We start from the raw sequence: 19,142 nt of genomic DNA on the forward strand, positions 1-19,142 counted from the left end.
AAAAAAACGTCTTTCTGGCTACGGCGCTTCACTGTTCTTCCTCCTGTCTCACTCTGACCCAGAGGAAGAGGAGGAAAAACGGCAAACAAACAAATACATGTTTGATTTCTCTTTGTGTTGAGTGTTTTTAAGTCTGCTTGTGTGTGAGTGATTTCTGGACACAATCTGCTCAAAGCTTGGCCAAGTGTGGTGCACTTCATGAGTTCTGTTTAGCTGCAAATGCCGGAATCAGTGAGGAAACGTTCAAAAGGCTTTTGTCGCCCTCTGCAGGTCAGGTTGATGATGTCGGGTTCCTCATTGTTTAGTGTGTGGTTCTCTGCTGCCTCGTCTCTCTCAGGTGGTGCAGCAGCAGAAAGCAGAGTGCTCTCAGAAACTGGAAGGCCTCAACGCGTGGTTGGCCGGAGCCGCAGGCCTGCTGGCCAATCAGAGGGCTGGACCGGAGTCAGGTGACGTCGGCGCCCTGCAGGAGAGGCAGAAAAAGCTGAAGGTAAAGAATGACAGCTCACACCGACATTCTTTAAAGTGCTGTTTATTCATTCAAACGGCACAGCTTTGTAATAAAGTGAAATTTAAGATTAAATTTTGAAAACATTAGTTATAGTTGAAACCAAACATTTTCATTCACCTAATAAATATAAATTTTATTTCTCACTGACTGAAGTTGCATCAGACTAAACTTTTCTTGTTTTAGGTAATTTGGAATTACTAATTAATTTCTATTTGCAAAATGTCAGAAAACTTAGCAACAACATTTTGTGCAACTTTATTTACATTTTGTGTTTAAACATTTAACTTGATGAAGCCCAGTTACCTTGACGAGATTTATTTGTAATGTTTCAGTGTGACAAATATTTATTATTCTTAATGCCTCAATTGTAAGAAAGATTAACTTATATTTCATACATGAACAAAGTTATTAAAAATTTGGGATTTCTTTTGTTAAATTAGCGTTTGGTTCTTGGACCAGCCATATCTGTGTGAAAGAGACATTTCAAAATAAAATCTGTATATTCCAGTTATTAATCGATTAATTAACCGATTAATCATTTGATTTCCTTCCTGGCTCCAGGAGGTGCAGAGGGACCTGCAGGCGAAAGCCGACAGCGTGGCTCAGGCCGTCCGGTCAGTGGAGGAGTTTCTGGCAGAGAAAGGAGACGGTCTGAGCGCAGAGGAGAAGAAGAACCTCCAGGTGGCGCTGGAAAGACTGAAGGAGCAGAACGCTGCCCTGACAGACTCGACCAACACTTCGCTGTCAGAGCTCAACGACGCCATCAGTACGACCGTGCAGCAGAACACGCAGAGGGTGAGAGCCGAGTCCAAACATCCAGGATGACGCTGCACTAAGAAAAACAAGATTTTACCAAATATTTATGTAATTTCTAGTGCAAATATGTTAGTTCACCTGAAATACGACAAAATTAACGGACAAGTAATGAGCATATTTTGAGACAAAGTGTTTTATCTTAAATGCAAAATCTATGTATATTTCATACAGGTCTGGATAAATGCTTTGTTTTATTTCAATAATGCTTAAAAATAGTCAATGGTTAACTAAAAGTTTTAGTTTTCAAAATAAAAGTTTTGATTTGTAAAACTTTCGTAATAGCTTTCACTTAGTCTGTATACTCTAGTTAACTAATTGATTACTTAAGCTCACTGATTGATTAATCACGATTAATCATTTGCGCTGCAAAAACAGAAAATCTCACCAAGTATCTGTGGAGTGAAAATATCTTAGTTCGCTTGAAATAAGACGGAAAGAAACAGGAGCTTGTTTTGAGTCAATAATGAACTAATATTGACGGAATAAGTTCTAGTTCCACTGAAAGATTATTCACTTACAGCTTTAAAAATGTCTTGTCATAGCTTAGTTTTATTTTAAGTGTAGTAAATTATTTCCAGTAGAAACTAAAACACTTGGTGAGATCGGTGTTTTTGCAGTGTATTCTGGTGTTCAGTCTTTCCTTCTGGTCTGCAGGCGAAAGCGGTGGAGGAGCTTCAGGAAACCCAAAGCCAGATCGACTCCCTGCTCTCCTCCTTCAGCCAACTGGACCGGATCGCAGCGCCGCAGGATGTGCCGGACTCTTCCATTTCACCACCGGAGGGCGCAGTGGAGTCGCACACAGAGATGCTGCAGGTTGATTCCTGAACTTTTGCTGTCAGTTTGGTATTTTCAGTAACGTCACAGTTTTAACCGGTGAAACTCGACTGTCTGCTCGCAGTCGGAGCTGCAGCAGCTCCAGGCTCAGCAGACGCAACTGCTGCAGATCAGCCAATCAGCTCGCTCCCTGCTGGAGCAGCCCGACTCCACGGTTCCCCCCGAGGAGAAGCAGCGGCTCCGGGTCGCCCTGGACCGGCTGCAGGCCCAGCACCAGGACAGGCTGCACAGCTGTCAGGTATAAAAAATACATTTATCATTTTTATATTAAAAAAATTCCTGTGCTCTCTTTTCACCTCCTGATTTACCTTGTAATTTATTTTTGGATCATTAATCATGGGGTCAGAAGGGAAAAAATACATAAATCTAAACAACATGTTTGACATATTTACATATTAATTTGGGCTAATTGTATATGTTTGTCTCAAACCTGATTATTTTTAATGTAGTTACTAATATTTTATTATTAATTTATTATTTACAATGATAATACACATAACTAAATATAAATTATAATGTATTATGATTGTTACTGATATTTTTATTTTATTAGTATAGATATTAAAATTGTTTTAGGGTTACAAATGAATACAAAAAATTAATTAGCTGATAAAGAGTCTAAGTAAAAACATTTAATTTACTCTGATTATACGAACATTAATTTGTTTTCATTTATAGCTTTTATTTTAATATTTTTTTTTTTTGAAGAAACTTTTCATCCTTTTTACATTATTGTTTCAAAATATCAATCTACAAATTTATTGTAAAGTTAGACAGAAAAAAAGAAAAATAAATATTAATTTGAATGCAATTTATTGGCATAATATTTATTTTTAAAATCAGATTTAAGTGAAATTATTATTGTTATTACTTTCTTTCTTTCTCTCCTGCGTTCCCATAGATGTCCTCATCCTATTCTGCTGCTATAAGTCTTGTGTTATAATAAGTATTTGTGGTTTTAGGAGCGTCTGAGGAAATCTGAGGCTCTGCAGGACGAGCTGACCAAATTCCTCCAGGAACACGGAAACCTGGGCTCCTGGCTGGAACTAAGTGAACAGGAGCTGCGTTCTTTGGGGGAAGGAGAAACCGACGCGCAGGGCCTGAAGGACCGGCTGGAGGAACACAGAAAGGTGCTGCAGAAACTCCTCAAACAGATTTCACTCCATCTTAGCGCTTTAAATGCTTATGAGACGGATTTAAGACTAAACTTTCTCAGGTTTGAGATTATAAGCTTCGCTCTGTTTCCTGAAAATGAGTCAGAAATGTCCAGAAATGCTGCTGGTTTCTGAGAAGTAGCTCCGATTAGCAGCACTTAGCCGGGATGTTTTCCCCGTTAATCATGCATTAAACCCCCGATAAGCTATCAGAGTTCTCCATCTGCAGCCAAATAGTTTGGGATTATTTTCCTAAAATGCCTCCAAATGAACATGTTTGTGTTTTCGTTAAATCACATTTTTCCCACACTGATCCCCAGCATCAGGATTCGTACTGATGCTTGAAATCCTTAAAATCTTTGAATTTCAATTAAGCGTTTTCAAGGTTTGGAAAGTTTTTTTTTCCACTTTGTATATTGTGTTTGAGCATGAAGGTCATTAACCTTAACGTTATTTATTTATGTTTCAATAGTTTCAGTGAAATTAATATTTATTATGAATTAAAGTCGGCTTATATTTTAAATGTTAACGTTATTGAAATTGGGGAGTTTTTGTTAAATTAGTGTTTTGTTCAGTTGGGCAAGAGAGACAATAAAACATAAAATGACCTTTCAGGTGTACGAACCTTTAAATGTCGTCTTTGAGTCAAATTCAATGTGTTTCTTCCCAGCTGGGTGAGGATGTCATCTGCCACAAGGCCGACCTTCGCTTCGTCTCCATCTCGGGCCAGAAGGTTCTGGACTCTGTTCAGGGCGCTCTGGAGCAAGCTGGAGGTTCTGACCCGGCTCTGGACGGCATCAGGCGGCTCGTCTCCGACAAGCTGCAGGACGCCAACCACAGATACACGGCGCTGCACACCAAGGTGAGGCGCCGCGCCATGTTCTGCTTCTGGCTTTTTTCTGACTCCGTTTTAATGAAAACGTTTGGTTCAGTCGACAGAGCTGGGCGGCCGGTTGGGCGGCCTGTTGGAGCGGTACCAGCAGTACCAGGACGAGGTGGTTTCCATTCACTCCTGGCTCAGCGCTCACGAGCAAAACCAAAGCATAGCCAAGTCCAGCGGAGACACGGACCCGCAGAACCTCCAGAACGCCCTGCGGCAGGTTCAGGTGCAGAACGATGGCTTCACAGAGCAGGAAGCAGCACGTCAACATCGCAGCTTTTAATTCACTCATCGTTTGTCATGATAACAAATTCTGCTGGACGATAAATCGTCCCAGAAGCTGATAACATTCAGTCAGTGCAGTTATAACAGCCACTGGGGGAAAAAAACATTTTCAGCAAAATACAGGAGTTTAAGTAAATAATTCCTTAATATAAATGAAAAAGTACTAGTTTCACTGGTGTGTGTGTGCGTGTGTGTGTGTGTGTGCAGCTGCTGCAGGACGAGCTGGCCGAGCGCTCGGTCCAGCTGGAGAAGGTGAAGCGAGCAGGAAGAGATCTGGTCAGCGCCGACGAATCTCCGTCTCTGAAAGCCGTTGACATCCTATGCGCTGCAGGTGACGCCATCTTCCTGACGGACTCTCTTCTTCTTCTTCTTTGAATTGAGTGGCTAAGCGTCTCTTTACCTCGCAGACGGGTTGGAGAAGCGGTTCGGCAGCCTGTCTGCGTCGGTGTCGGAGCGGGCCGAGCAGCTGCAGACGGCCGTGGCCCAGTCCGTCAGCGTCCAGGAGGGCCTGAAGGGCCTGCTGGGCTGGCTGGACCAGCTGGTTCTGAACCCCGGACCGGTCCAGCCCACCGCCCAGGCCGTGCAGGACGCGCTGACCCAGAACCAGGTAGGAGCTGAGGGGGTTAAAAACATGTTCCAGTTTTTATGACGCTTAAATTCAGAAATATGACGATTTCTGATTATTTCTGCCTGTAACAAACTCAAGAAATAATGTTGACCCTTCACAATAAAACTCAATGGATGTACCTGAAGAAATTTACTGGGTAGCATCATCCATCCATCCATTTAGCAGATGAAGCTGTTCTTCACTCTTTTCACTGCAGAATGTTTTACATTTATAATTTCTCTCTGGTATTTAATTTCTTTGTTGTTGTTTTTCTTCTTCTCTTTTTTCCCCAGAAACTTCGTCAGGAGCTCCTCTCCAGGCAGGGCAGCGTGGAAGCGACGCGCGACTCCGTCTCCAAGCTGCTGCAGAGCTCGGACGCCTCCGCGGCTCCGGGCCTCCACGGCAGCCTGGACGACCTGACCCGGCGCTACGCCGCGGCCCAGAGCAGCCAGGCGGAGCGGGAGGCCCAGCTCAAGGCGCTGCTGCCGCGGCTGGAGAGCTACGAGAGGCTGGGCGTCGACCTGCAGGCCTTCACCCAGAGCAGGCTGAAGGCCCTGAGTCCCGCCGGACAGCCGGACCGCAGCGTCCACGACTACAGGCAGACCGTCGAGGTCAGCGGAGTTCTCCTCCTCAGCAGAAGCTTTCTTCTTCGACGCCGTTGTAACTTTTTCCATCTTTGTGATTCCAGGAGGTGAAATCTGAGCTGGAGCAGGAGGCGGGCCAGCTGAAATCCTTCTGCAGCCTCGGCGCCGAGCTCAGCCAGGCCAGAGCGCTCAGCGACACCCAGAACCTGCTGGAGAACGTCAAAGATGTGACCGACGAGTTCACCAAGCTGGAGGAAAACGTCAACGAAAGGTACAAAATACTAAAAAATACACAAGGGGGCGCTAGATACACATCAGCCTCTCATCTGCTGAACACTGTAAAAATAAAATATTACCTGGCTTATAGTGCAAATATCTTAAAAAGAAAAAGTACAAGTTCCACTGGCATATAGAAATGTCTTATTAGCAGTAAAATAATCTGCAACTGTTTCATCAATATTAAGTAATTATTTACTGTAAACAAACTTTTATCTAAAAGTTTCCACTAACTAGAAACTAGACAGAAATACTTGATGAAATTTTGTGTTTTTAAGTGCAGACTGGGACTGAAGTGATGAATCAAATTAATCATGATGAATAATGGTCAACTAATTAAGTAATAAATTAATCAATATTTGTCATTTATTTATTCAGACCCAAGTAAAGAACATTTGCTGAAAAAACAATATATTCAGTAATTAAACCAGAATTTCACAAAGTAAATATTCGTTTTGCACTAAAGTTAAAAATAAATGACCTAGTTTTAGTTTCACTCGGTTCAAAGAAATTCTTTATTATTGCACTTTAGACGGTAATAATTGTTTATAAAATGAATCATTTGTTTAGTTGCATCAGCCATGAAAACATGGCTGAGCTCATTATATAAGGGTCGGATGATTCTAAAAATCCTCCAGAACCGGCCGAAGATTGGGTCTGAAACTTAAAACGAAATCTGTTTTCTGACTTTCCGGCCTCCATGAAGCAGCGGTTGCCATGCCAACCATGCCTGACGTCGTCTCAGGGAGATGTTTATGAATACCAGCAGTCTTCTGCAGATGTATTCGATTAAATTTCCGTTTTACGAGACCATCATGTGATCGAATCAGCAGCTGGACGCCTGAACGGGACGGAATTGGGTCTGGTGAGGCGTGGACGCTGCGGTCCAGATGCCGCTTCACAGCTCCTCCGTTTGTGTTGGTGCAGACGGATTCTCGGCGCTAATAAAGACAAACACGGCTCATTCTCTGTCCCGTAAACGGCCCTGCTGGGGAACCCGCGGCCTCGGATCCCAGAGGAGAGAAAATAGCAGCGCGATAATGATAGCTTCTCAGGGCCGTTTGGGCCGCAGACGGCCGGAACCGCTCGGCCTCATACTTTCACACACATTACACGCAAAGAGGCAGAGGTCAGGGCTGTGCTAATGATCCCTCGCAGCCTTGAAAAAACACTTTATAGTTTGTTTTTCTTATACAGAAAGGAAAAAAAATGCCTTTGGAAACCCGTTTCAGACAGGAGCTTCTTGGAATGAACCGGACTTTACCAGAACCTCTGCAAAAAGAGTCAACAAAACAAACCCTGGTGGTGCCGAGGGACAGATGGAGCTTAGTGTAAACCTCATCTACTCATGTTTACAGCAAAACCAGCTCTACATTTAGAGCTGCAGCTAACACTTATTTTAGTTATTTTGACAATCAATCGATACGCCTGATGATTGACGATCAGTTGAATTTGATATTTTAATTAAAATAATGCAATGATGCCTTTCCTCTAGTGAATGCTTAAATCATTTGTACCAAATGATTAATATGCAGTTGACTTAACATCAAGAAACGATAGAGGCGAATCTAATTTTTGATTTACTGATTAATAATTACATGTAAAAAGATGCTTAATAGGAGATTCTGCTTACAGAATTTGAACCAGGTGAAGCTAAATCTGCCATTTGAATTCTGGGTAGGACATATTGACAGAGACAGAAGAACTTTTATTTGAAATACTGATGTAAACGGTTACTGCTCTGACTGTGCTGCTCTCCCAGCAGATGGAATCAAACTAATATCTTCCCCTTGTTTTGTCCACCAGCCCTGGTCAGTCTGCTGTAATCAGACTCGTTGGTTGGCTTAGAGTCCAATTTGTTAGGTTTGGTGTGAACGGGTCATTAAACTTTGGTTCACCTACAAACCGGGTTGGGTGTTGAGGAACTCAGGTGCGGTTTGAATGCCTCTGTGAACACCAAAACCCGGATACCTCTCCAAAAGCAGGAAGCTGCACGGTATTCTGGGTAAACGCATCTGAAAAACACATTAGCCTGGCGCTAAGTAGAGAAATGCCTGACAAAAGAGAAATCCTCCAGCCACTAAAATCTGATGCCACTCCATATTTTCTGACAATTTGTGAAGGAAGAAGTTGCGCTCGGTGTCTTTTGTAGAAGTTTTTGTGTTGTTTCCTTCAGTGGTTCTTGGTGCAGCGCCCCCGCAGGTGAGGAGGGGAACTGGTTGCTCAAAGGGTTTGGTTGGTTTGACAGCAGCAGCTTGCAGGATGTAATTTAGGTTTCCAGTAGAACCCAGTGGTACAGAGCCTACCGGACTATCAGGTGTGAAAACCTGCTAAAACTCTTTGTCTCCTGCTTCCTGTCAGGTTTGCTGCCATCCAGGCCTGTGAGCAGCAGCTCCACCAGTTCCGCGGCCTCTCCGGCTCCCTGGTCCGCTGGCTGCAGACGGCCCAGGACCAGCTGCCCTCCAAGGAGGCCAACCTCAACACCGAGGGTCTGCAGAGGCGGGTCCAGCAGCTCCAGGTGTGCAGTAAAAAGCCGGGATGTTTCAGGAGCTTCAAGACGTCACCGATGTTTGGATGAATGACCAAAATCCTTTCTGCTTTCAGGACCTGCTGAATGACTGGGAATCCCAAGGATCCAGAATCCAAGACCTGAACAAGACCGGTTCCGAGCTGGAGTCGCTCATCATCGACGTCACGGCTCCTCGGACCAAAACTGGTAAAGATGGAAGGAACCAGAAACAAAGCTGCTCTTCCAGGACTGAAAATGTGTTTTTCTCTGATGGCGTTCCTCTGTGCTCCTCTCCAGGAGTTCCTCAGATCAACGGTTCTGCCGGTCCCAGCAGCGTCAACGGCATCCACACCTGTAAAGGTGAGCCCTCAGGTCGGTCAGGTCCTCCCTGCAGCATGAGACCAGGTTCTGCAGCACAAACTATAATCCAACTGTGTCTGAAAACACAAATCTAATACTCCTTAAAAAATGGTTTAATTTAGGTTGAAACACGGCTGCATCCTTAAACAGTTTTAAAAAGTCTTAAATTAATGTATCTAAATTAAGGCCACTTTGCAAGTTGGCCTTAAATACTTTAATCACAAATCTTAGGTTTTGTTAGGATTGTTTAATCCAATATATCATTTTGTCCTGAAGTTTGAGTCACACTCAGACGGTACGTCAACATGTACCAGCGCAGAATTTCACATGCATAAATGTCGTTGGCTGCTTGGCTGGAGGAAGGTTAGCGATCGATGCCTCACATCGTTAAAGGTTCAGGAAATAATCTGAGTGACAGAAACACATGGAGCCACAAAAAGGCTCCAGAAATGTCACAATTTTTCTGATGCTTCAGTGCAATCCTGCAGGATCTCCCAACCATCTCATATTTATAGCTTTTTGGTCTTAAATTTAATTCAAGGTGGCATTGAAATGGTCATGAAAAGTCTTAAATTTGATTTGTTGAAACCTGCAGATACCCTGGAAACAACATGCTTGGCTTTACAACTTCACTTTGACGTTTTAGCCACTGTTGGTTTTCAGTAGATCAAAAAATTCAGATTAAACTGAATCTGTGGTTCTTAAACTAGGTTGAAATAAACTCAAATTTTCTTATTTTCCTTCAAACTCAGTAAAGATGCTGAAGATCAGAGAAGCGTCTGCGTTTACAGTAAGAGACTCCGACGTTTATTGCACCAGTTCAGGACTTGCAGATGTTGAAACCATGTAGAAAAGAAAGAACTTTTCCGATGGATTAAATCTGGTCTGACTGTTAAACGGCTTCTGTCGGATCACAGAAGCTTTTAATGTTGGAATAAAATGTCTGTTTTCCGAATGTAATCTCAGCCTCCCAGTCGAAGCCAATGTTGAAAGGCTGCAGCTGCTGAAGATGATAAACAGTTTGACATTTAAATTATGTCATATTTTAATTTTTATCGCTGAAAAACTACATTTACAGAGAAAATCACAAGTCCATGTTTATAGCAGGAAGTTTGGGTTTAAATGTGGAAATGGGCTTATGTTCAATACTTCAGCAGAACTGCAGGTTATTTATTTAATAAAGATTGGTTCCTGCAAAATAAGTTTTGGTTGATTTAGCAACAAAATTGTAGCCTTCTATTTCTTAAATATTTATCTATTGACTTTTTATTTTAGAATTTTAACAATTAAATCATTTTTTTTAAAATTCTCAGCTCATTGTTCACTTTCGATCCAAAAATCCTGCGAGCAACGAGATTCTAAATGTTGTTTTTATTAATACATTGTAATAAATAATTCAATATTTTCCAGTTTATAAAATTCATACGTAAAAGAAGCCCACATTATCACTCCTCCACCACCGTGTTTCGCCACAGTGATCTGCTAGGACCAAACATCTCTGCTTTAGTCTTAAACTTAAATCAATCAGCAGAAGAGACATTTTTCCTTCCAGACATTCTGAAACCTGCCAACAGAGAACAGATGGACTGTTTGTTTCATTTACTCCTCCTCTCATCACTGAACTCTGATCTAAAAGTTTTTCACTTTTTCAAGCATTGGAGTCTCTCGAGAGCAAATTTAACTTGAATAGAAGTTAACGCCTTAGCTTCTGCTAAATACTGTTTGTGTAGCACTTCGGTAGCGCTTTAGCGTTAGTGGAACTAATGTTTATGATTGTTTATGTCTTGTTTCTTTCAACCTGTCCGTCTCTAGCATTAGTTTCTAATCCTCCTCCAGCTCATTGCATCTCCATATTTTCCGTCTCAGACCTGACGGAGCTGCAGGTGACCGTCTCAGACGTGAACGCTCGCTACGACGCTCTGGGCAGCGAGCTGCAGGAGCGTCTGGGCCGCCAGCAGGCGTCTCTGGAGCTGCGGCAGAAGGCCCGGCAGAACGCGGAGGAGCTCAGGAGCTGGCTGAGCGACCGAGAGAAAAGCCTGACGCTGGGACAGATGACTTCCCCGTCCAAACCCGAGGTGGTGCGCGCTCAGGCCCAACAAAACAAGGTCAAGCTTTTAGAAGCTTTTCACTGTTTAGAAAAAGACTTAAGTGGCTCCATTTGGTGAAAGTTAATCTCCTAACTGTCCTTCAGGCTCTGCTCTCAGAGCTGGCTGAGCATTCAGGGAAGGTGGAGGAGATGAAAAGTACATTGAGAAAACTAATCGCAGACAATCCCGACTCCCCTGAGGCCGACGGCTGGAGGCAGCAGCTGCAGGAGATCGGTACGTTCTGCTGGCCACATTCAGATGTTCTGAGACATTTACTGATCAAATCTACAGAAGGTCAGTGTTTAAATCTGCATGTGATGAACTCAGCTTTGAAACTGGGCCATGAAGAAGAAAACTTTGCTCAGTTTTTGGTGAGAGGAAGTGAGGTGGATCCTGTCCAGGGAGTGAGTGGGACGTCTTCCTGTCAGAGCTGCTGTTTCACTCAGGCTGGATATTTTTATCAGGGCTTACTATAACCTAACCAGAACAGAAATGTGAAATCCGAGAAGGCAGACTGCTTCATTTCATATAACGCTTGTTCTTATTGTGCTTTCACACCAGCACTGCTTAGTCCGGTTTAATCAAACTCCAGTCCATTTTTCTAAAAAGTCAGTTTCGTTTGGGGACTTGGGAATTCGTAATCGGACCAAGAAAGCGAACTCTGGTCTGCCTACAAACCTCGCTCTCAATTAGGTTGAAGTGAACTTGGGCGCGGTTCGAATGCATATGTGAACACCAAGCAGACTGGAGACCGCTCACCTTTGAGTCTGAGCATTGAGTTGTGGGGATTTAAAGTGGCAGAGACCCTAAAACAGCACCACATGGGTAGAACTGAGCAGACTAAAATCTCACTATCCAAGAATAATTTTATGTAAAAAAAAATGCAATGAACATGTTTTGTACAGGACATAGACCCAGCCTAACCTGTTCAAGGAATGATAATAGGTCACCTGTGATATATTCTGATTTGTGTTCATTGTTTCCTCAGACTCCCGCTGGCAGACGGCCAATCAGACGGCAGCTCAGCGGCAGACGGAGCTGGAGACGTGCGCCGACCGGCTGGGCAGCTTTGCCTCGGCGGCCAATCAGCTCGGCCCCTGGCTGAGAGAGAAGGAGCTGATGATGAGCGTGCTGGGGCCCCTGAGCATCGACCCCAACATGCTCAACACGCAGAAGCAGCAAGTCCAGGTAAGAGGTGACGAACTGCAGACGGTCGCCATCTTGATTCTCCTCCAGGCGTCGCTGATGGAGTTCTCCGTTTGTTCCAGTTTATGCTGCGGGAATTTGACACGCGGCGGCCCCAGTTTGACCAGTTGACCCAGTCGGCGGAGGGAATCCTGTCTCAAACCGGGGACTCGGCTCAGGACCCCAAAGACCTGGAGGAGGTCCGGACTGAACTGGGCTCCATCTCCCAGCAGTGGGAGGATCTGACCGGCCGGCTGACTCAGCGGTCCAGTCACATCGATCAGGCTCAAGGAACCAGCGAAAAATACCAGGTATGACTGGTTTCTGTGGACTGGAGCAGCACCTAAAAGTTTTAATCCAAAAATATATATAAAGACGGCGCATAATAAGTCAGACATTTTAGCTTAAATACTAGCCAGTTAAGCTAACTGGTTATGCTAGCTTCACTTTGACAACCTTAACATGTACATGTGCTGCGCAATTCGGTTCAGTTAACACTAAAATAAGACGAGCAGCTCTCTGACAGATCATCGATAGAGCAAGAGTTTAAATTCGCCAATCAACGACCGCTCATGTTCACAGCACTTCCATCTGGGGAGATTACATATTTTATGCATCAAAACATAATTGAACACATTGTATAGAAAAATAGATGGTAAATTATGGTGCTATGAACATTTTGCCCAACCTTCATTGAAAAAGAAAGGTTTGATATGTCTCATAGTAATGGCACCTGCAGTAACGCGTTGCTAGCTATAGCGGCTAATGGGCGATGTCCAGTCCAGTGATCTATATCGATGGTTGTTCTTCTCTTCTGCAGGCCTTGCTTAAGGATCTGTCCTCCAGCATCGCGTCGCTCGGTGAGAGGCTGGACGCTCAGGCGTCGCTCAGCGCCCAGCCTGAGGCTCTGAAGCGCCGGCTGCAGGAAACCGGAGAGATCCGGTCGGAGCTGGAGCGGCGGCGTGGCGAGCTGTCGGAGGCCGAGAGGCTCTGCGGGGAGCTGAGCGCCATCGTGGCCGAGCCGTACCTAAAGGAGGAGCTGAGCAAGCGGCTGGAGAGCGTCAGCGCGCCGCTGAGGAGCCTAGAGGAGAGAGCAGGTCTGTATCAGGTCGTTCATCTTAAGATACAATCTGGATCCTAAAACATAAACTAGCAGATCTAACCACAAATATCTGACCTAAATCTGAACACATAAAATATAGGAGAACCTACCTAAAATACACTAGCAGTTAGCTGCCAAGCTAACCATGCTAGCACCAACATGCTAGCAGAAGAACAGGGACACTGCGCCACCCTATGGTGAAGCTTGGTATTACACCTCAATTCAGTTTACTGACGATGGACGTTATCAACGTGTTAAACACAAATAAGATGGACTCTTACATGAAGGAGGTTCCAAGCAGTTATTTGTATCCATCAAACTCGTCTCAGGGGAAACACCGCCACCCTGTGGTGTAACTCGATGCTACAACCCCTTTTAATTCTGTTAACTTATCAATAAAACAAAACAGTTTGTGCAGAAAAGAGAACATTAAACGTATATAAATGTATCTGAACTGATTCGTCAGAGTTTACGACTTAAGCCCGCTCTCTGCTTTCCTTCCCCTCAGCGGACGGCCTGACCCAGCTCCAGGCCGCTCTGTCCTCCACGCAGCAGTTCCAGCAGATGTTTAAGGAGTTGCGCTCCTGGCTGGACAAGCAGTCGGACCCCAAACAATCCCCCTCCGACTCGCTGCCCTGCCGCCCCGAGGCCATCCGCTCCCTGCTGGCGCAGACCGAGGAGCTGCAGCGCGCCGTCGCCGGCCAGCGGGGCTCCTACGAGCTGATCCAGGCGGAGGGCGTGTCGTTGCTCGCCACGCTGCCCGCGGACGAACGCGCCGCTCTGCAGGCCCGCCTGGCCTTGCTGAGGCAGGACTGGGAGGCCATGAACCAGCGGATCGCAGAGCGGGAGACCCGGCTGAAGAACTCGCTGGGCAAAGCGGAGACGTACCAGCAGCACCGCGCCGAGCTGACGCCGTGGCTGGCCGAGTGCGAGCAGAAAGATGGAGAGGTCCGGCCGTCGCTGGACCCATCTGTTCTGGACGAGTCTCTGCAGAAAGCCCGGGCGCTGACACTGGACCTGGAGAGACGGCAGCCCCTGCTGGAGGCTTTTAATACTGCAGCCGACCAGCTGCTGGAGCAGTGCTGCATCGGAGAGGAAGAGGTGCGATATTAATCTATTTTACTTTTTAAATAAGAAAAAATAAATACATTTTTAAACAGGAAGTAGTATGACTTTTTATGCATTTATTCATAAAAAAAAATGAAATAAAAAGCATAAAGAAAGGTAAGCTTTTAGAGCCGTGTTGTCCAAACATTTTGCTATGAAGTCAACATCATAAATTGTTGTTTTTTAATGTTTTCTTTTATTCAGTCTGTATACTCCAGCTATCGAGTAATCAATTACTAGATTAGTTGATAATTTTTATCCAATGATCTATTAATTACGATTAATCCGATTAATCGTTTCAGCTATAACCGTAAAAGATGAAAAACTGTCCATCTGCATCAACGGTCCAGACTTCTGCAGCAGTTTATTAAAAGACATTTTTCTGCTTGAAGCTCCGAGACGAGAAGGCGCAGCTGAACCGGCGGGTGGACAGACTGAGCGAGGACCTCCTGAACCGGACCTCCCAGCTGGAGGAGCTGGCCGGCCGCCTGAAGGAGTTCGAGGACGGCAGACAGGCTGTGGAGAGGAGGCTGGAGGCCGCCAAGCATCAGATCGAAGTCCAGGAGGCTCTTGGACCTCAGGTACCGGAAAGAAACGATCATAACCATAAACCACCCTGCCGTTTTTCATTAAACATCATTAAAAAGACAAACATGTCTGTCAGTTTATTAAAAAATAACAAATTTCCATCCAGGCATGCAGCGCTAAAAGCCTGGAGAGACTGAGGAGTCAGCAGGAGAGTCTGCGCTCCCTGCAGCCTCAGGTGGTCTACCTCAAAGATCTGGCGCAGGGCCTGGTGCAGGACGCCCCCCAGACACCAGGGGGCAGCACTGAGGGAACACAGAGGCTGCAGGAGCAGGCCAAGGACACCGAGAAGGACTATGATGAGGTCACTGATAAGGTGAGGAGAGAAGGCCCAGAACAACCAGCTTCTGTTGGCTTTGAATATATATTTGTTTTCAGCAAATGGCCTTTTAGTGAGTCTGGATACTCATTAGCTTTTAATTAATTACTAAATTAGTTGACAAGTATTTCATAAATTGATTAATCGCAGTTAATTCAATTAATCGTTTCAGCCCTATATAAATCTAAAGTTATTCACGTTAAAGTTTACGGAGAACTCCAGTATGTCTGTGCCAGAAAAGTCCTAACATATTTGACATATTTGCTGTAATTTCCAGTGCTGGGTTGCAGCTTTTTCTCAGGACTATAACGTCCAATCCCATCTGACTCGCATGTTAAAGCAGAACTTCTTCCACAATGTGGGAAGGAGCAGTGAAATCAGATGAAAGCAACCACAACTTGAGCAGTTTATTCGCTCCAGAGCGAAGGAAGTTGTTTATATCCATGGCTGCTCCTCTTCCAGTAGTCATATATGGTCAGTGTTGGACGTTCGGCACTTCATCATCGCTGCAAATGTAAACCAGAATGATGGGAATTCAAACCCACAGCAATGCATCTGGTTTCTGCAACCCAATCACTTAGTGTTCAACGTCTTCGTTTTTATTTTGTAATGCTGAATAATTATCAGGCTCCAAAAACATAATTGGCTTCTATAATTTATGGTTTCAGGTTTTAAAAAGTTAAAAAAATTGTTTCCATAAACTTCAATTCAATTGTGTTGAAAATAGTGAGAAAAACTCAGCCGTAATTTAAAGTTAAATTATTCAGAAAATAAAGTTTTCTGTAGAGATTCTATTTATTTTTAAGGTGAATTTCAATTTGGTGATTTAGTGTTTGGAAAGTTCTTGATTTCTGTAAAGAAGTGTTTAATATTCACACGGCACAGTTTTATAATAAACTCCAATCTAACATTTGAGTAAAAGCTTGGAAACATTATTTACAGTGGAAACCTGATATTTTTATATACACATTTTTTTTTTAACAGTTTGATGTGAAATCAGATCAAACTTTCTTGTTTTAGGTTAATAAGAATCATCAACATGATTTTTATTTGCTTAATCCCAGAAAACTTTGTATTTAATTTGATCAGAAAGGACATTTACCTTATTATTATTTATTTGGATTGTTTTAATGTAATGAATATTTTTTATTACTAATAAAAACGTATTGTTTTATATTTTATACATTAACATTTTTAAATTATTGTTCTGTTGAGTCAGGTGTATAAGGTGTGAGACATTTCAAAACATAAAATTTACATCTTCTCTGCTGCAGAATATAAAATACCATCATAATACATTAATAATAACAGTAATTTTTTATCTAATTTGTAGTTTGAAAACTTGCCTTGAAAATTTCTAGAGTTTTTGTGTGAAACGTGTGTGAACCTGTTTTCTTCCGTGGTTTTGACCGGACTGACCCTCGCCCTCCTCCATCAGATCGAGCTCTGCTGCTCCTCCCTGGAGTCGCGCCTGCAGGGCGTCGGCGAAGTCCAGTCCCACGTCCGCGACGTCTTCTCCCGCCTCGCCGACCTGGACGACGAACTGGACTCCCTGAGTCCCGTCGGCCGCGACGCCGACTCCCTGGCGTCGCAGGCGGACGCCGTGAAGAGCTTCCTGTCCCGCCTGTCCGACCTGAGGACGGAGCTGGAGGGACACGCCGCCGACTGCACCTCCATGTTGAGGAGGGAAGGCTCCTCGCCGGACCTGCTGGCTCTGCGCAGGGAGACGGAGGCGCTGAGCCGCCAGGCTGGCAAGGTGGGGAAAACATTCCTTAAGTTAATAATTGTAGGGCTCAACTGATGGATATTTTAAATATTTTTACATCCATCCATCCATTTTCTTTACACCCTTGTCCCTCAGTGGGATCGGGAGGGTTGCTGGTGCCTCTCCAGCTAATGTACCAGGCGAGAGGCGGGGTCACCCTGGACAGGTCACCAGTCTGTCGCAGGGCAACACAGAGACACACAGGACAAACAACCATGCACACACACACACACACCTAGGGGCAACTTGGAGAGGCCAATTAACCTGACAGTCATGTTTTTAGACTGTGGGAGGAAACCGGAGTACCTGGAGAAAACCCACGCATGCACAGGGAGAACATGCAAACTCCATGCAGAAAGACCGGGAATCGAACCCAGAACCTTCTTGCTGCAAGGCAACAGCTCTACCAACTGCACCACTGTGCAGCCCAATATTCCCAATATTTTTACATAATATTTGAAATACTTTAAAAGATGTAAAGAAATTCCAAATTTCATTGCCTAAAATGTGCAGCTAACGATTATTTTTGTAATTGACATTTTAATCAATTATTCTGATGATTAGATATATAAATGATAAAATCCTTCAGGTTTTTATGTAAACATTTGAAATGCATTAAAAAATGCAGATAAATGATTCAGTCATTTTTACTTATGAACATTTTATTGCCTAAAGTGCAGCACTGCAGCATTCCTTTAGTGAATTCGAACCAGGTGAAGCTAAAACTGACACTTGAAGAGTTTTACATAAAATGTATTTACAAAGATATTGTAGTTTTAAATGCTAATTGTGGTTTTTTTTTGTACAATTGTGACTTGGTGACCACCATTTTTTTTTTTTTTTCAGCAAATCAAATTTTTTGAATCTATAGTCCAGTTAACAATTAATCAGTTACTAAAATAGTTGATGATTATTTTAATTATCAGTTAATCCCTCAATAATTCCTTAATATAATTCCTTACAATAAAAAGCGGACAGAGCAGATATTAACATTAAATCACATTTTGTTGAGTTTCTTTCTTTTCTGTATTAAAGTTACAAACATTTTGGATCTTAATGAATATTTTAGTTTAGGGCTGCACAGTGGTGCAGTTGGTAGAGCTGTTGCCTAGCAGGGCAAGGTGCAAGAAGGTTCTGGGTTCGATTCCCGGCCCCGGTCTTTCTGCATGGAGTCTCCATGTTCTCCCTGTGCATGGTGGGTTTTCTCCAGGTACTCCGGTTTCCTCCCACAGTCCAAAAACATGACTGTTGGGTTAATTGGCCTCTCCAAATTGCCCCTAGGTGTGAGTGTGTGTGTGCATGGTTGTGTGTCCTGTGTTGCCCTGCGACAGACTGGCGACCTGTCCAGGTGACCCCGCCTCTCGCCCGGAACGTTAGCTGGAGAGGCACCAGCACCCCTGCCAACCCCACTGAGGGACAAGGGTGTAAGAAAATGGATGGATGGACGAATATTTTAATTGGTCGTTAAACAAGAGGAACGTCTCTTAGCGTCACGTTTATGTCTGTTTCGTTGCTCTCCAGCTGAGCGAGCGCGGCCAGGCGAGGCTGGTTCAGATCGAGGACGCCGCAGAGAGAGTCCAGGACTTCTACCGGCTGGTGGCGGAGCTGCAAGGCATGCTGGGAAAAGCCGAAGACGGGCTGAACTCGCAGGGAGTGGTCGGCACGGAGGTGGAGATGATCAAACAGCAGCTGCAGGAGTTCAAGGTAGGACTCGCTGGGTTTGAGTCGCTGCTGAAGATGGTCGTTTTGCTTGGAGATTCAGAATTTCTCCAAAACGATCGAGAGATTTAAAAAACGGAACTTTAAATTTTAAGTCAACAATTTATGGGAAAAGTTCTAGTTACCTGCAAGTTAATTTTGTGTACTAAGTGTACTAAGCAGATATCTTAGGAGGCGCTGAATTTCCCTGCACTAAATTAAACTTATTCACACTGAACATAAGTTTAATTCAGTGCAGGGAAACTTTCCTGTAGCAGTCCGTCTTACAGTGAAGTTGAAGAAGCCTCTGACCGCAGACACTGTTGAATCTTTCTTTGCCCAGAACAGAACTAATCTCTCTTATCACCTTGTTTATACCTTTTTAACAGCTGATTATTTTTCTATTTCATGTCAGAATCATCAAAAATAACATAAAATTGGTCAAAACCAAAAGTCTTCTTTAAGTGGATTTGTTGAAAAG

At 44.0% G+C, this 19,142-nt stretch overlaps 1 protein-coding gene across 6 annotated transcripts in view; it reads left to right on the plus strand.

Annotated features, from left to right (window-relative positions):
- The window catches only part of macf1a (microtubule actin crosslinking factor 1a), a 146,266-nt gene extending 127,497 nt beyond the window's left edge, over positions 1 to 18,769 (plus strand). For all 6 annotated transcript variants that reach the window (XM_017307475.1, XM_017307476.1, XM_017307478.1 and 3 more), the window contains 24 exons: positions 338 to 487; positions 1,070 to 1,303; positions 1,979 to 2,137; positions 2,223 to 2,396; positions 3,121 to 3,288; positions 3,983 to 4,174; positions 4,245 to 4,418; positions 4,685 to 4,808; positions 4,885 to 5,084; positions 5,378 to 5,695; positions 5,773 to 5,939; positions 8,306 to 8,462; positions 8,549 to 8,660; positions 8,751 to 8,813; positions 10,680 to 10,918; positions 11,005 to 11,134; positions 11,889 to 12,088; positions 12,169 to 12,396; positions 12,906 to 13,182; positions 13,696 to 14,288; positions 14,687 to 14,875; positions 14,989 to 15,195; positions 16,637 to 16,954; positions 18,485 to 18,769. In XM_017307475.1, coding sequence (XP_017162964.1) covers positions 338 to 487; positions 1,070 to 1,303; positions 1,979 to 2,137; positions 2,223 to 2,396; positions 3,121 to 3,288; positions 3,983 to 4,174; positions 4,245 to 4,418; positions 4,685 to 4,808; positions 4,885 to 5,084; positions 5,378 to 5,695; positions 5,773 to 5,939; positions 8,306 to 8,462; positions 8,549 to 8,660; positions 8,751 to 8,813; positions 10,680 to 10,918; positions 11,005 to 11,134; positions 11,889 to 12,088; positions 12,169 to 12,396; positions 12,906 to 13,182; positions 13,696 to 14,288; positions 14,687 to 14,875; positions 14,989 to 15,195; positions 16,637 to 16,954; positions 18,485 to 18,754 — 5,043 coding nt within the window. In that variant the 3' untranslated portion in view covers positions 18,755 to 18,769. The remainder of the gene's footprint in view (positions 1 to 337; positions 488 to 1,069; positions 1,304 to 1,978; positions 2,138 to 2,222; positions 2,397 to 3,120; positions 3,289 to 3,982; positions 4,175 to 4,244; positions 4,419 to 4,684; positions 4,809 to 4,884; positions 5,085 to 5,377; positions 5,696 to 5,772; positions 5,940 to 8,305; positions 8,463 to 8,548; positions 8,661 to 8,750; positions 8,814 to 10,679; positions 10,919 to 11,004; positions 11,135 to 11,888; positions 12,089 to 12,168; positions 12,397 to 12,905; positions 13,183 to 13,695; positions 14,289 to 14,686; positions 14,876 to 14,988; positions 15,196 to 16,636; positions 16,955 to 18,484) is intronic.
- The last annotated feature ends 373 nt before the right edge of the window (positions 18,770 to 19,142 follow it).

Source organism: Poecilia reticulata, linkage group LG11 (assembly GCF_000633615.1).
Source record: "Poecilia reticulata strain Guanapo linkage group LG11, Guppy_female_1.0+MT, whole genome shotgun sequence".
Classification (NCBI taxonomy): domain Eukaryota; kingdom Metazoa; phylum Chordata; class Actinopteri; order Cyprinodontiformes; family Poeciliidae; genus Poecilia; species Poecilia reticulata.